The 16471-nt window shown below is 49.1% G+C and overlaps 1 protein-coding gene across 6 annotated transcripts in view; it reads right to left on the bottom strand.

The window, feature by feature from the left end:
- Positions 1–16471, bottom strand: part of cadps2 (Ca++-dependent secretion activator 2) — a 221895-nt gene that overhangs the window by 62887 nt on the left and 142537 nt on the right. For all 6 annotated transcript variants that reach the window (XM_041849500.2, XM_041849501.2, XM_041849504.2 and 3 more), the window contains exons 13-14: positions 5516–5703; positions 586–687 (exon numbers count right to left, since the gene is read on the bottom strand). In XM_041849500.2, the coding sequence (XP_041705434.2) occupies positions 586–687; positions 5516–5703 (290 nt within the window). The remainder of the gene's footprint in view (positions 1–585; positions 688–5515; positions 5704–16471) is intronic.

Genomic DNA, 16471 nt, shown 5'->3' with positions numbered 1-16471 from the left:
ACAGATTCACTACATAGAACAACAGATAGTCCCCCCAAAACAATCTTAAGGAAGTTTGTTCTGAAGTGTCTGTCCTATTTCTTAGAGATATCAGGAAACATTTTATTTTTACATGTATTTAACCCCCTTTGGCACTAAACAGTGTCCATATATACATCCATTAATTTCTTTCAACTGGTACCAGGGGACTTTCAGACGAGTCTTGTGAGGCCTGTGGGCGTCCTAGAGCAAAACAACCGACATGTAGTGTGTAGCCCAAACTGTTCAGACACTACAGACAGAAGTTGGCAGATCGGCTGTACCGACTTCAGACGAGTCCCAAACCGCTTTCCATAGAGGGGTCATAATAGTTTGTAGGCCAAACCATTCGGACTCTACAGACGATTGGGATTTTGTGAAAAAACATATCTCTAGCTTAAACTGACAGATTGTTATGGGGATTTTTTGATTATGCTAATTAGACCTTAGGGGGTTAAATGTATGCAAGGTTCTTATTATACTCAGTTACTAGTGCATTACTGACAAAATGTCATGAAGCCTACATACCATTGTTTGTAATCATGTCAATCGTAGAGGAAGTAGTACCTAAAATGGATGATCTGGTTGTCCAATAGACACAGGAGACGGCTTCTTATGTCCTCAAACTGTTCTCTCTCTTCCTCAGTGACAGAGCCTATCCCATCCGGCCTGAAAAAAAACACACAAAAGTTTGATGAGCATTTCATTATAGGGGCAATCTGCAGTTCAAACAACAACAAAGCAGACACCCCACCACCATTTTGGGTAAACAGCTGAGGGATGGGGCTGGAGTAAAGTAACCACTGAAATTCATAGACTGGGTTATGGATGCAAGGACTGACCATCCATGAAATCAAAATTATAGTTTTAACCATGTTTTGAAAATACACAGTGTTTGTTTAGAATTACATTGTTTACAAACAATGTTAAAAAAAACAAGCTTATATTTTGGGTTCTGATTGGGTTCGTATGGGTGGTCCTCTGTAGCTCAATTGGTAGAGCATGGCGCTTGTAACGCCAGGGTAGTGGGTTTGATCCCCGGGACCACCCATACGTAAAATGTATGCACACATGACTGTAAGTCGCTTTGGATAAAAGCGTCTGCTAAATGGCATATTATTATAATATTATTATTAGACAGTTGCTCATTTATTTAAGTTATATTTCTCAAGAATCAATGGCTATATACAATTAATTTAAAAGTCAACAAATGGATGTAGCAATCACAGATTGCCCCTTTAATGTTTGTAAAGCTTCCATTCCCTTCTTGCTTTCCCATTAATAGGCACTCTGGGGAAAGAGAAGAAAATGCAATCACTACCCGGACTGCTAACCTTGACTTCCTGGGCTTCTTTCAGCTGAAAGAGAAAGGCGCTGCCTCAAAACGACACTCGCTTTCGCCAAGAGGAGGGGGGAGAGGTTGTCTGTGGTAATGAGTTGTGCTTATAAAAGCCTATGCAGTGAGACCCTGAACATGATGTATTAGCCTCTAGCAGGGGAGAACGAGATGCATCTGCAACAATATTCGTAACTTGAAGTTGAAACAGAGAAACTGAATTGTAAATTGCAATTTAATTATGAAGCATTTACTAATTGTTTGTTGTTTTTTGTCTGTTTTTACTCTGCCAAGAGACTTAGAAAAAAAGCTAACTAAGGTAATTCTGGAATAAATTCGAGTGTAAACCATCCAATCAAACATGTGCCTGGTTTTAGAGTAAAATAATAAACCTCACATTAGAAATGTAAAAAGGTAATTAGCTGTCATAAAGGACTCCATAAAAAAGAATCTCAAGAAATGGAGTGACAATGAAAGCTTGTATTGTATTGTGTCTGAACATCAGGCCTTCAATTCAATTTCTCTCCGTTCAATCCCCAAAAGCCCTGGTCTACAATGAAAAACAGCCCTCTCTTCACAACAACATTTGTAAGGACTACTTGTAAACCCTGTTGTTCCTTAAATCTGTCAATTCATTAACTCCCCCCTGCTGCCACCCCCTTTAACAAGCACCAGCTAATCCCAAAGGAACACTAAAAGGATAGTCCTATGGAGGGGTGGGCGAGTGTGCTCACTCTTGGGATGGGCAAGGACATTTTCTTTCATGTCGTGGTAAAAAGAAGGGAGTGGATTTCTTGTTCTGTTCCTCCCTCACACTCCAGCCCAAATGTCCAGATGAAGATACAAGGGCCATGTCAGGCAGCCCTCCCTCCCCATTCTTTGGTCATACACTAGGCCAAGGTTCCCCAACAGCGGCCCGCGGGCCATTGTGGTTTTAGCAAAAAAAAGTAAACATATATATTTTTTATTATTTATCATTTTCATTATTGGACATAAAATACTGTAAAAAACACCAGGAAATCAGCTCCAAGTGATTTTAATTTTGGAACTCTGTTCACAAGTATTCCCACGGATAAGAGAGAGACACGTGATCGTATACAAATGTAAGCAAGGTTTGAATTTATTATGTTTTAGTTAAATATGATATCTGTTTGGGCTTCTTGCAGTTTACAAATTATTTGTAATAATGTTCTGCTACCCCAACCATCCGCTCAAGACAAAAAATCTGTCCATGGCTGAATCTAGTTGATGATCCCTGCACTAGGCCTTAGCCCCAGCCCAAGCCCATGGGTCCTGTGAGCTGACCAGTTGCTGAAATTCTATTGACAAGGATAAGGAATCTGTTCATTTAGCAAAGGGAACATGCCTTATACAAATATAGACACATTAACACAAGCAAAACATCAGATTGCACGGTTGATCAATACTGACAGTTATGTGGTATGGAGTCGGACAAAGAACAGACTGTCACTTCAGTTGTTCAGTCCTCTGATACATACCATCTCTATGTTGGTATCCTTGTAACATTCAAAGTGTTGCAAGGATATGAGCACTCTAAGCCTGCCTTGTTAACAACAAAAAGTTGGCACCAGGCCAAATTGAAAATACCCTGATAGGCCATTAAAATCTCAAGTAGAACCCCTGTGCTTGTAACTGGCTTCCCACAGTAGCTTTTCTCCAACTGCTATCAAATCCAATCAAACTTCCTGTCATGCTTGGCTGCACACGTCAGAGTTGGGAGCGGTGCGACAGCTTGTCGAGGGTAGACGCATTGTTGATGCTTAATGAAGCAAGCGTGTTTGAGTTGGGGCTAAACGCTGACCCCCACTCACAAAGGGTTAACAGGCTCCAGGATGGGGCTGTAGGTTACTGCAGTCTTGTCGGGACATCTGTAGTTTCATGTCAGGGTGTTTACAGTGGATACGGCTCATCTGTAAGTGATGACTGTCGTCTTCGACCACGCTCCAAACCTCCGGATTTCTGGGTAAATCACATCCGACGGAGTGGGCGTCATCTGACGGTGAGGCGGTGGCCACGCGTGGCAGCGCACCGTGTGTGTCACCTCCCTTTAGCAGCATGGGGAACAGACATGGCTGGCAGTTAGGAGAGACAGGACGGGTGGCATGGGGAGTCAGAAGTAAAAGCTCCTGTCACATTCCGAGCCCATGAGAGCCGGACGGCTCTGAGAGGCGGGGGATATGAAGTGACAGGTGAGAAGGAGGTGAGCAGAAGATGATGTGTCCGCTGTCACTCTTCACACGGCTCGTAACTACATACAGTGCTGCCCTTTCACTCCCCTTGCCATGGGCTCCTGTAACCTTGCTCCACTCCAAACACACCTGTCTCCATGAAGATTGGAGCCACACCTGCACGGACCCATGTTGGTGACAAAGCTCAATGAGTCCACTCTTTCGTCATCTGCCAATCAAAACCAGTGATCCACAGAAAGTTGTCACAAAGTTAGCAAGTGTCCCCTTTTCAAGGAACACTTTTTTCCAGAAATCACAAGTCCTTTTCACAACCATTGTACAAAGAGTGTGATTATGAAAGACTACGTACAGGGAAATGTACTGGCGGAAATGTAATTTTGTGCAACAGCATCTAACCTATGACAGCTAAAAAATGACAGCTCTGATAAGGAAATAGTACACTCAAAATCAACCAGTTCTTTGACAACTATTGGTCTCAAAGTGCAAAGGCTAACCCCAAAATGCAAGGGTGCACACACACATCACAAGGAAAAGGCATGGGTTTTGTATATGGCAGATCTGACAGATTTTTTATATAATTTAAAATAAATGTTACATTCGCCAAGACCCACCCCTTTTCATTTACAAAGACAAGTAAGTTACAGATTGTATAAGGCTGTTGCATAAAGCTACCTCCATCTTTGTCTGTGGCCTTATGCTACCCGATGCCTTCTTCCACTCCCTTCCACACCCTCTCTGGCAGCATCAGAGCACTGAATAGGCATCAATTATTCAAATTAGAACTCCAACTGACAAAAAGCCAGTTCCAGCAATCTCCCCTTTTTATACATGGTGATTACTCAGAGGCTAATCATTATGGTCTCTAATTGGCTAAATTACTCAACAAAGAGAGAAAGCACATATATTAGCATTTATCACAGGGAAAGTCAAGCATGGGGTTATTTGAGGTAAGTGGGAAACTAATAGCCGTAAGAGAACAGTAAAGGCGTCTGCATACTGCTCCTAGCAGAACTCGGCTAGACGAAGTGAACGTCTGTGCCTCCCATTCTCCCTTAAAATAACTTCGCTTGAAAAGCGGAAATAGTATTGTTGGTCCCTCGAGACACCGTAGCCAGTATACACTTCCTCAAAATAGTCAGAATGAATCTAAGATACAGTAACTCAAGAAATCTGTAATTAATTTGGAAGTTTTTGCAGAGGTCTTAGTCAAATGTTGCATGAAAAGTAGTTGTCTCGTTGAATGACGACAAACACTTCAAGTCGCAGACGTCGGCTACCGAACTTCGGCTTACCTCAGGGAAAAAATGTTGTGTGCACGAACAACCGAAAAAAAAATCCCCGAAAACAAACAAACGTTTCACAAAATGTAATCATATATAATGGGAAGCATGCGGATGCCTTCAGTAAGAGGGAAACAGAGTGGAGCTGTTAAGCCGACAAGTGGCCAAGGTATACTGCTCATATCAGACTAAACACAAGAAACAAATGACTTGTGCTTTTGAGAAAAGTACTGTACCAACTAATGTCTTGAAAATAAGATTATATTTCATTATAATTATTTGGTGGTCATGAATATTTTTCTGTGTGTAAAAACCTTGGATATTTGGTTAAATCTAAATGACAACCCTCAAACATATATAGTTTGAGAAAGTGTGTAGAAATGAATAATGTCATTGTATTTAGGTTAAAAGTTGGGTGAAAACAAGACGAAATGCCCTCATGTTGATGACTTTTTGCAAATCCAATTAATTTCCCACATTGATTCAACCAGTTTTTGTCCAGTGGGATGAGTCTTTTCACTGGTTTTAGATTAAATTAAAATAATCTTAAAATTGACCATCTGAGCTCCGGAGACAACATTTCAGTTCAGCAAACAGTAAAAGCAAAAACCTGTAGTTGCTTTAGTACAACACTTATGTAACTAGTTTGTGGAGCTTGTTGATGTACGTACCTATTGCCATGGATGTGGGAGGCGCAGAAGGCATAGCTGTAATGTAGAAGGGTTGGGTCGACCAGGGTGTTGTTCTCAGAGTAGTCCATCAGGTCCCGGAGGTAGCTGAGGTGGCGGTGGCAGCCCCTCACACCGTAGCGGGCGCAGTACTCATCCAGCACAAACACCTGACCTGGACTGAACCATCCCTGTGGACACAAACAGAGGAAAGGCTAGAGAGGACAGCTTTGACTTATAGGGGAGCCTGCCACTGATGGTCTCTAACAGGATGGTCTGCCGGAATCTGTGGGAAAGCAAAATTGTTTTTAGTTAATGGAAATCTGAACTCCTTACGTATTTTTATTTTATTTGTGAAAAGATGGGAGCAGATTAATAGAGGGATGAGAAATGTGTAGCGCTGAAGTGGGGATCGAACCGGGATCCCCGCTGCGGGAGGGGAATGTACAGTTGAAGTCGGAAGTTTACATAAACCTTAGCCAAATTCATTTAAACTCAGTTTTTCACAATTCCTGACATTTAATCATAGTAAAAATTCCCTGTCTTAGGTCAGTTAGGATCACCACTTAATTTTAAGAATGTGAAATGTCAGAATAATAGTAGAGAGAATGATTTATTTCAGATTTTATTTATTTCATCACATTCCGAGTGGGCCAGAAGTTTACATACACTCAATTAGTATTTGGTAGGATTGCCTTTACATTTTTTTTACTTGGGTCAAACGTTTCGGGTAGCCATCCACAACCTTCCAACAATAAGTTGGGTGAATTTTGGCCCATTCCTCCTGACAGAGCTGGTGTAACTGAGTCAGGTTTGTAGGCCTCCTTGCTCGCACACACTTTTTCAGTTCTGCCCACAAACTTTCTATAGGATTGAGGTCAGGGCTTTGTGATGGCCACTCCAATACCTTGACTTTGTTGTCCTTAAGCCATTTTGCCACAACTTTGGAAGTATGCTTGGGGTCATTGTCCATTTGGAAGACCCATTTGCGACCAAGCTTTAACTTCCTGACTGATGTCTTGAGATGTTGCTTCAATATATCCACATAATTTTCCTTCCTCATGATGCCATCTATTTTGTGAAGTGCACCAGTCCCTCCTGCAGCAAAGCACCCCCACAGCATGATGCTGCCACCCCCGTGCTTCACGGTTGGGATGGTGTTCTTCGGCTTACAAGCAACCCCATTTTTCCTCCAAACATAAGGATGGTCATTATGGCCAAACAGTTCTATTTTTGTTTCATCAGACCAGAGGACATTTCTCCAAAAAGTACGATCTTTGTCCCCATGTGCAGTTGCAAACCATATTCTGGTTTTTTAATGGCACTTTTGGAGCAGTGGCTTCTTCCTTGTTGAGCGGCTTTTCAGGTTATGTCGATATAGGACTAGTTTTACTGTGGATATAGATACTTTTGTACCGGTTTCCTCCAGCATCTTCACAAGGTCCTTTGCTGTTGTTCTGGGATTGATTTGCACTTTTTGCACTAAAGTACGTTCATCTCTAGGAGACAGAACGCGTCTCCTTCCTGAGCGGTATGACGGCTGCGTGGTTCCATGGTGTTTATACTTGCGTACTATTGTTTGTACAGATGAACGTGGTACTTTCAGGCGTTTGGAAATTGCTCCCAAGGATGAACCAGACTTGTGGAGGTCTACAATTTTTTTTCTGAGGTCTTGGCTGATTTATTTTGTTTTTCCCATGATGTCAAACAAAGAGGCACTGAGTTTGAAGGTAGGCATTGAAATACATCCACAGGTACACCTCCAATTGACTCAAATTATGTCAATTAGCCTATCAGAAGCTTCTAAAGCCATGACATCATTTTCTGGAATTTTCCAAGCTGTTTAAAGGCACAGTCAAATTAGTGTATGTAAACTTCTGACCCACTGGAATTGTGATACAGTGAATTATAAGTGAAATAATCTGTCTGTAAACAATTGTTGGAAAAATTACTTGTGTCATGCAGAAAGTAGATGTCCTAACCAACTTGCCAAAACTATAGTTTGTTAACAAGAAATGTGTGGAGTGGTTGAAAAACGAGTTTTAATGACTCCAACCTAAGTGTATGTAAACTTCTGACTTCAACTGTATATGGTTCCGTAGAAGAGAACATTACTGCTTGACCAGACCACGGGCCATAGTTACGCCTTCTATGCCAACATTCTCTTGATTGGAAACTAGATGGTTTTTATATAGATCAGGGGTGTCAAACTCATTTTCCCCGCAGGCTGCATTCAGTCTTCCCCGAGGCCCGGAGGGCTGCACTTAAAATGTACTATATTTCCTTGCCGTCAAACTTTGCAAAACATATTCCTCATCTATTGCTTTTGGAATTTTCTAAGCTCCCCGACTGTCAAGTTTTCGTTTGGATTACTGTTAGCAAGCTGGACAGAGAGAAGAGACGATAAATTGAGGTTCATTATTTCTACACAGTTTCCATTTGGTTTTAGTCATTTCAAAGTCGATCGGGAAAAAATATATTATGATTATGTTTTTCGTTTTTTTACTCTACATTATCACTGTAAATACAGACCCTCTGCAATAAGCTGTTAAAGAGAAAATTCCAGACCATTTCCAATGATTAAACGAATGAGCGCAAGGTTAACCCACCAACAATTAATTCACATAAAAAAATAATAATCATCCGTGAAGTAGGAAGTGCGGAGTGATCTGAAATCCTGGAACGTTCATTAGTTCATTCATCCTGCGCATAATAACTAAATTAGGCATGAATCTTACAAACCTAATTAAGACGCCTCTCGGAAGGAATATTAACAAATTAGCACCTCCGCCGAGGAATCGCCCACGACGACGCAAATAGATGGCATGGCAACCATGACTCTTGGGGTGGTGATGGTCGACCTGGGAGCGACCCAGACATGTGCTGTACTGTGCCCTAGAAATCTGTCAGTCTGAATCATTTCTATTTCCATATTAATGTTGCTCTTGATAGTTAAATGGAAGGCTGAATAAATCTTTCTATTTTTCTTCAGATTTTGAGTCAGAAACAACAACATGCCAATCAATGGATACAAATGCTAACGGGCTCCAATTCTCGCTCTTCCTCATTCTGCAAATAATAGCAACCTACTCCTTGAGACATAGGGACTGGGTCAGAGATTTCAATCCTGGATAGAATAGGATTCCTTCATGTCTTAATGTACTGGCAGAGACTCTTTGTACAGTCAATCAAATCTGGCTTCACTAAGTGAGTTGGATATGACCTGACTGACAAGGAGGTATTCACCACACATTTCCTTTTCTCTCTCTCGGTCACTTCTACTTCTCCAAATTCTCCCTTTAACTCTTCCTTTAGTTAGTCATTCTCTTTCCCTCTCTGGAATCGTTCCCGCTCTCGCTCTCCATCTGAATCGTTGCCTCTATCTCGCTCTCTCTCTCGTTCGTTCGTCCCCTCCTCTCTCTCTCTCTCGTTCGTTCGTTCGTCCCCTCCTCTCTCTCTCTCTCGTTCGTTCGTTCGTCCCTTCCTCTCTCTCTCTCTCTCGTTCGTTCGTTCGTTCGTTCCTCTCTCTCTCTCTCTCTCGTTCGTTCGTTCCCCCCTCTCTCTCTCGTTCGTTCGTTCCCCCCTCGCTCTCTCGTTCGTTCGTTTCCCCCTCTCTCTCTCGTTCGTTCGTTAGATCGTTCCCCCTCTCTCTCTCTCGTTCGTTTCCCCCCTCTCTCTCTCGTTCGTTCGTTTCCCCCTCTCTCTTGTTCGTTTCCCCCCTCTCTGCGTTCGTTCGCCCCCTCTCTCTCGTTCGTTTCGTTCCCCCTCTCTCTCTGGTTCGTTCGTTTCCCCCCTCTCTCTCTCGTTCGTTTCGTCCCCCCTCTCTCTGGTTCGTTCGTTCCCCCTCTCTCTCTCGTTCGTTCGTCCCCCCTCTCTCTCGTTCGTCCCCTCTCTCTCTCTGGGTTCGTTCGTCCCCCTCTCTCTCGTTCGTCCCCACCTCTCTCTCGCTCTCGTTCGTCCCCCCTCTCTCTCGTTTGGTTCGTCCCCCTCTCTCTCTCGTTCGTTCGTCCCCCCTCTCTCGTTCGTTTCGTCCCCTCTCTCTCGTTCGTTTCGTCCCCCCTCTCTCTCTCGTTTCGTTGTCCCCCTCTCTCTCTCTGGTTCGTTCGTCCCCCCTCTCTTTTCGTTCGTTTCGCCCCCCTCTCTTTCGTTCGTCCCCCCTCTCTTTCGTTCGTTCGTCCCCCTCTCTTTCGTTCGTTCGTCCCCCCTCTCTTTCGTTCGTTCGTCCCCCCCTCTCTTTCGTTCGTTCGTCCCCCCCTCTCTCGTTCGTTCGTCTCCCTCTCTCTCTCGTTCGTTCACCCCCTCTCGTTCGTCCCCCCTCTCTCTCTCTCATTCGTTCGTCCGTCCCCCCCCTCTCTCTCGTTCGTTCGTCCCCCCCTCTCTCTCGTTCGTTCGTCCCCCTCTCTCTCTCATTCGTTCGTTCCCCTCTCTCTCGTTCGTTCATCCCCCCTCCTCTCTCTCGTTCGTTTCATCCCCCCTCTCTCTCTCTCGTTCGTTCATCCCCCTCTCTCTCTCGTTTCGCTCCCCTCTCTCTCGTTCGTTCGTTCGTCCCCCCTCCTCTCTCTCGTTCGTCCCCTCCTCTCTCTCGTTCGTTCGTCCCCCTCTCTCTCGTTCGTTTCATCCCCCCTCTCTCTCGTTCGTTTCATCCCCCTCTCTCTCTCTCGTTCATTCGTCCCCCTCTCTCTCTCGTTCATTCGTCCCCCTCTCTCTCTCGTTCATTCGTCCCTCTCTCTCTCGTTCGTTCACCTCTCTCTCGTTCGTTCGTCCCCCCCTCTCTCGTTCATTCATCCCCCTCTCTCTCGTTCATCCCCCCCTCCTCTCTCTCGTTCGTTCATCCCCCTCTCTCTCGTTCGTTCATCCCCCCTCCTCTCTCGTTCGTTCGTCCCCCCTCTTTCGTTCGTTCGTCCCCCCTCTCGTTCATTCGACTCTTTGTACAGTCAATCAAATCTGGCTTCACTAAGTGAGTTGGATATGACCTGACTGACAAGGAGGTATTCACCACACATTTCCTTTTCTCTCTCTCGGTCACTTCTACTTCTCCAAATTCTCCCTTTAACTCTTCCTTTAGTTAGTCATTCTCTCTCCCTCTCTGGAATCGTTCCCGCTCTCGCTCTCCCTCTGAATCGTTCGCTCTCTCCCTCAATCGTTCGCTCTCTCCCTCAATCGTTCGCTCTCTCCCTCTGAATCGTTCGCTCTCTCCCTCTGAATCGTTCGCTCTCTCCCTCTGAATCGTTCGCTCTCTCCCTCTGAATCGTTCGCTCTCTCCCTCTGAATCGTTCGCTCTCTCCCTCTGAATCGTTCGCTCTCTCCCTCTGAATCGTTCGCTCTCTCCCTCTGAATCGTTTGCTCGCTCTTGGAATATCTCTCTCCCCTCCTCTCGCTCCTCCTCTCTCTCTCTCTCTCTCTCGTTCGTTCGTTCGTCCCTTCCTCTCTCTCTCTCTCGTTCATCCCTTCCTCTCTCTCGTTCGTTCGTTCCCCCTCTCTCTCTCGTTCGTTCGTTCCCCCTCTCTCTCTCGTTCGTTCGTTCCCCCCTCTCTCTCTCGTTCGTTCGTTCCCCCTCTCTCTCGTTCGTTCGTTCACCTCTCTCTCGTTCGTTCGTTCCCCCTCTCTCTCTCTCGTTCGTTCCCACTCTCTCTCTCTCGTTCGTTCCCCCCCTCTCTCTCTCTCGTTAGTTACCCCCTCTCTCTCGTTCGTTTCGTCCCCCCCTCTCTCTCGTTCGTTCGTCCCCCCTCCTCTCTCTCGTTCGTTCGTCCCCCTCCTCTCTCGTTCGTTCGTCCCCCCTCCTCTCTCTCGTTCGTCCCTCCCTCCTCTCTCTCGTTCGTTCGTCCCCCCTCCTCTCTCTCGTTCGTTCGTCCCCCCTCCTCTCTCTCGTTCGTTCGTCCCCCCCTCTCTCGTTCGTTCATCCCCCCCTCTCTCTCTCTCGTTCATCCCCCCCTCTCTCTCTCGTTCATTCGTCCCCATCTCTCTCTCGTTCGTTCACCTCTCTCGTTCGTTCGTCCCCCCCTCTCTCGTTCATTCATCCCCCTCTCTCTCGTTCGTTTCACCCCCCTCCTCTCTCTCGTTCGTTTCATCCCCCCTCCTCTCTCTCGTTCGTTTCATCCCCCCTCTGCGTTCGTTAGTCCCCCCTCTCTCGTTTCGCCCCCTCTCGTTCGTTTCGTCCCCCTCCTCTCTCTCGTTCGTCCCCCTCCTCTCTCTCGTTCGTTTCATCCCTCTCTCTCGTTCGTTTCATCCCCCTCTCTCTCTCTCTCGTTCATTCGTCCCCCCTCTCTCTCTCGTTCGTTCGTCCCTCTCTCTCTCGTTCATTCGTCCCCCCTCTCTCTCTCGTTTCGTCCCCCTCTCTCTCTCGTTCGTTCGTCCCCCCTCTCTCGTTCGTTCATCCCCCTCCTCTCTCTCGTTCGTTCATCCCCCCTCTCTCTCGTTCGTTTCATCCCCCCTCCTCTCGTTCGTTCATCCCCCCTCTTTTTCGTTCGTTCGTCCCCCCTCTCGTTCATTCGTCCCCCCTCTCTCTCTCTCGTTCGTTCACCCTCCCTCTCGTTCGTCCCCCCCTCCTCTCTCTCGTTCGTTCGTCCCCCCCTCCTCTCTCTCGTTCGTTCATCCCCCCCTCTCTCTCTCTCGTTCATTCGTCCCCCTCTCTCTCTCGTTCATTCGTCCCCCTCTCTCTCTCGTTCATTCGTCCCCCCTCTCTCTCTCGTTCGTTCGTCCCCCTCTCTCTCTCGTTCGTTCGTCCCCCTCTCTCTCTCGTTCGTTCATCCCCCCCTCTCTCGTTCGTTCATCCCCCCTCCTCTCTCTCGTTCGTTCATCCCCCTCTCTCTCGTTCGTTCATCCCCCCCTCCTCTCTCGTTCGTTCATCCCCCCTCTCTTTCGTTCATTCGTCCCCCCTCTCGTTCATTCGTCCCCCCTCTCGTTCATTCGTCCCCCCTCTCGTTCATTCGTCCCCCCTCTCGTTCATTCGTCCCCCCTCTCTCTCTCTCGTTCGTTCACCCTCCCTCTCGTTCGTCCCCCTCCTCTCTCTCGTTCGTTCGTCCCCCCCTCCTCTCTCTCGTTCGTTCGTCCCCCCCTCTCTCTCTCGTTCGTTCCCACTCTCTCTCTCTCGTTCGTTCCCCCCCTCTCTCTCTCTCGTTCGTTACCCCCCTCTCTCTCGTTCGTTCGTCCCCCTCTCTCTCGTTCGTTTGGTCCCCTCCTCTCTCTGCGTTTCGGTTCGTCCCCCTCCTCTCTCGTTCGTTCGTCCCCCTCTCTCTCTGCGTTCGTCCCTCCCTCCTCTCTCTCGTTCGTTCGTCCCCCTCCTCTCTCGCTTGCGTCCCTCCCTCCTCTCTCTCGTTCGTTTCGTCCCCCTCCTCTCTCTGGATTCGTTCGTCCCCCTCCTCTCTCTCGTTCGTTCGTCCCCCCTCTCTCGTTCGTTCATCCCCCTCTCTCTCTCGTTCATCCCCCTCTCTCTCTCTCGTTCATTCGTCCCCATCTCTCTCTCGTTCGTTCACCCTCTCTCGTTCGTTAAGTCCCCCCTCTCTCGTTCATTCATCCCCCTCTCTCTCGTTCGTTCACCCCCCTCCTCTCTCTCGTTCGTTCATCCCCCTCCTCTCTCTCGTTTCGTTCATCCCCCTCTCGTTCGTTGTCCCCCCTCTCTCGTTAGCCCCCCCCCCTCTCGTTCGTTCGTCCCCCCCTCCTCTCTCTCGTTCGTCCCCCCCTCCTCTCTCTCGTTCGTTCATCCCCTCTCTCTCGTTCGTTCATCCCCCCTCTCTCTCTCTCTCGTTCATTCGTCCCCCTCTCTCTCTCGTTCGTTCGTCCCCCTCTCTCTCTCGTTCATTCGTCCCCCTCTCTCTCTCGTTCGTCCCCCCCCTCTCTCGTTCGTTCATCCCCCTCCTCTCTCTCGTTCGTTCATCCCCCTCTCTCTCGTTCGTTTCATCCCCCCTCCTCTCTCGTTCGTTTCATCCCCCCTCTTTTTTCGTTCGTTGTCCCCCTCTCGTTCATTCGTCCCCCTCTCTCTCTCTGTTCGTTTCACCCTCCCCTCTCGTTTCGTCCCCCCCCTCCTCTCTCTCGTTCGTTACGTCCCCCTCCTCTCTCTCGATTCGTTCATCCCCCTCTCTCTCTCTCGTTCATTCGTCCCCTCTCTCTCTCGTTCATTCGTCCCCTCTCTCTCTCGTTCATTCGTCCCCCCTCTCTCTCTCGTTCGTTTAGTCCCCCTCTCTCTCTCGTTCGTTCGTCCCCCTCTCTCTCTCGTTCGTTCGTCCCTCCTCTCTCTCGTTCGTTCATCCCCCCTCCTCTCTCTCGTTCGTTCATCCCCCCTCCTCTCTCGTTCGTTCATCCCCCCTCTCTTTCGTTCATTCGTCCCCCCTCTCGTTCATTCGTCCCCCTCTCGTTTCATTCGTCCCTCTCTCTCTCTCGTTCGTTTCACCCTCCCTCTCGTTCGTCCCCCTCCTCTCTCTCGTTTCGTTTGTCCCCCTCCTCTCTCGCTTCGTTCGTTTGCCCCCTCTCTCTCTCGTTCGTTGTCCCCTCTCTCTCGTTCGTTTTCGTCCCCTCTCTCTCTCGTTCGTTCATCCCCCTCTCTCTCTGGTTCGTTCATCCCCCCTCCTCTCTCTCGTTCGTTTCATCCCCCCTCCTCTCTCGTTCGTTCATCCCCCCTCCTCTCTCGTTCGTTCATCCCCCCTCCTCTCTCGTTCGTTCATCCCCCCTCTCTTTCGTTCGTTCGTCCCCCCTCTCTTTCGTTCATTCGTCCCCCTCTCGTTCATTCGTCCCCTCTCTCTCTCTCGTTCGTTCACCCTCCCTCTCGTTCGTCCCCCTCCTCTCTCGTCGTTCGTCCCCCCTCCTCTCTCTCGTTCGTTCGTCCCCCCCCCTCTCTCTCGTTCGTTCGTCCCCCCTCCTCTCTCGTTCGTTCGTCCCCCTCTCTCTCTCGTTCGTTCGTCCCCCTCTCTCTCTCGTTCGTTCGTCCCCCTCCTCTCTCGTTCGTTCGTCCCCCTCCTCTCTCGTTCGTTCGTCCCCCCTCTCTCTCTGTTCGTTGCCCCTCTCTCTCTCGTTCGTTTCGTCCCCTCTCTCTCTCTCGTTCGTTGGTCCCCCCTCTCTCTCGTTCGTTCGTCCCCCTCTCTCTCTCTCGTTCGTCCCCCTCTCTCTCTCTTGTTTTCTTTCGTCCCCCTCTCTCTCGTTCGTTCATCCCCCTCTCTCGTTCGTTCGTCCCCCCCTCTCTCTCTCGTTCGTTCGTCCCCCCCACTCTCTACGGATCGTTCGTCGGTCCGCGCCCTCTCTCTCTCTACGGATCGTTCGTCGATCCGTGCCCTCTCTCTCTACGGATCGTTCGTTCGCGCTCTCTCTCTCTCTACAGATCTCTCTACGGATCGTTCGTTCGCTCTCTCCCTCTGAATCGTTCGCTCGCTCTCTCCCTCTGAATCGTTCGCTCGCTCTCTCCCTCTGAATCGTTCGCTCGCTCTCTCCCTCTGAATCGTTCGCTCGCTCCTCTCCCTCTGAATCGTTCGCTCTCTCCCTCTGAATCGTTCGCTCTCTCCCTCTGAATCGTTCGCTCTCTCCCTCTGAATCGTTCGCTCTCTCCCTCTGAATCGTTCGCTGTCTCCCTCTGAATCGTTCGCTCGTTCCCTCTGAATCGTTCGCTCTCTCCCTCTGAATCGTTCGCTCTCTCCCTCTGAATCGTTCGCTCTCTCCCTCTGAATCGTTCGCTCTCTCCCTCTGAATCGTTCGCTCTCTCCCTCTGAATCGTTCGCTCTCTCCCTCTGAATCGTTCGCTCTCTCCCTCTGAATCGTTTGCTCGCTCTTGGAATATCTCTCTCTCCTCCTCTCGCTCCTCCTCTCTCTCTCTCTCGTTCGTTCGTTCGTCCCTTCCTCTCTCTCTCTCTCGTTCGTCCCTTCCTCTCTCTCGTTCGTTCGTTCCCCCTTCTCTCTCTCGTTCGTTCGTTCTCCCCTCTCTCTCTCGTTCGTTCGTTCCCCCCTCTCTCTCTCGTTCGTTCGTTCCCCCCTCTCTCTCGTTCGTTCCCCCCTCTCTCTCGTTCGTTCGTTCACCCCTCTCTCTCTCGTTCATTCCCCCTCTCTCTCTCTCGTTCGTTCCCTCCCCCTCTCTCTCGTTCGTCCCCCCCTCTCTCTCTCTCGTTCGTTCCCCCCTCTCTCTCTTCGTTCGTTCCCCCTCTCTCTCGTTCGTTTCGTCCCCCCTCTCTCTCGTTCGTTTCGTTTCGTCCCCCCTCCTCTCTCTCGTTCGTTCGTTCGTCCCCCCTCTCTCTCGTTCGTTCGTCCCCCCTCTCTCTCGTTCGTTCGTCCCCCCTCTCTCTCGTTCGTTCGTCCCCCCTCCTCTCTCTCGTTCGTTCATCCCCCCTCTCTCTCGTTCGTCCATCCCCCCTCTCTCTCTCTCGTTCATCCCCCCCTCTCTCTCTCTCGTTCATTCGTCCCCCTCTCTCTCTCGTTCGTTCACCTCTCTCGTTAGTTCGTCCCCCCTCTCTCGTTCATTCATCCCCCTCTCTCTCGTTCGTTCACCCCCCTCCTCTCTCTCGTTCGTTCATCCCCCCCTCCTCTCTCTCGTTCGTTCGTCCCCCCTCTCTTTCGTTCGTTCGTCCCCCCTCTCTTTCGTTCGTTCGTCCCCCCTCTCTTTCGTTCGTTCGTCCCCGCTCTCTCGTCCCCGCTCTCTCTCGTTCGTTCGTCCCCCCCTCTCTCTCTCGTTCGTTCGTCCCCCCCTCTCTCTCTCGTTCGTTCGTCCCCCCTCCTCTCTCTCGTTCGTCCCTTCCTCCTCTCTCTCGTTCGTCCCTTCCTCTCTCTCTCTCTCGTTCGTTCGTCCCCCCCTCTCTCTCGTTCGTTCGTTCCCCCTCTCTCTCGTTCGTTCGTTCCCCCCTCTCTCTCGTTCGTTCGTTCCCCCCTCTCTCTCTCGTTCGTTCGTTCACCCCCTCTCTCTCGTTCATTCGTTCCCCCTCTCTCTCTCTCGTTCGTTCCCCTCTCTCTCTCTCGTTCGTCCCCCCCTCTCTCTCTCTCGTTAGTTCC

This window comes from Coregonus clupeaformis, chromosome 26, assembly GCF_020615455.1.
Source record: "Coregonus clupeaformis isolate EN_2021a chromosome 26, ASM2061545v1, whole genome shotgun sequence".
In the NCBI taxonomy this organism is placed as follows: domain Eukaryota; kingdom Metazoa; phylum Chordata; class Actinopteri; order Salmoniformes; family Salmonidae; genus Coregonus; species Coregonus clupeaformis.
The sequence above is the reverse complement of the archived record's forward strand: the minus strand, read 5'-3'. Positions and strand labels throughout refer to the sequence as shown.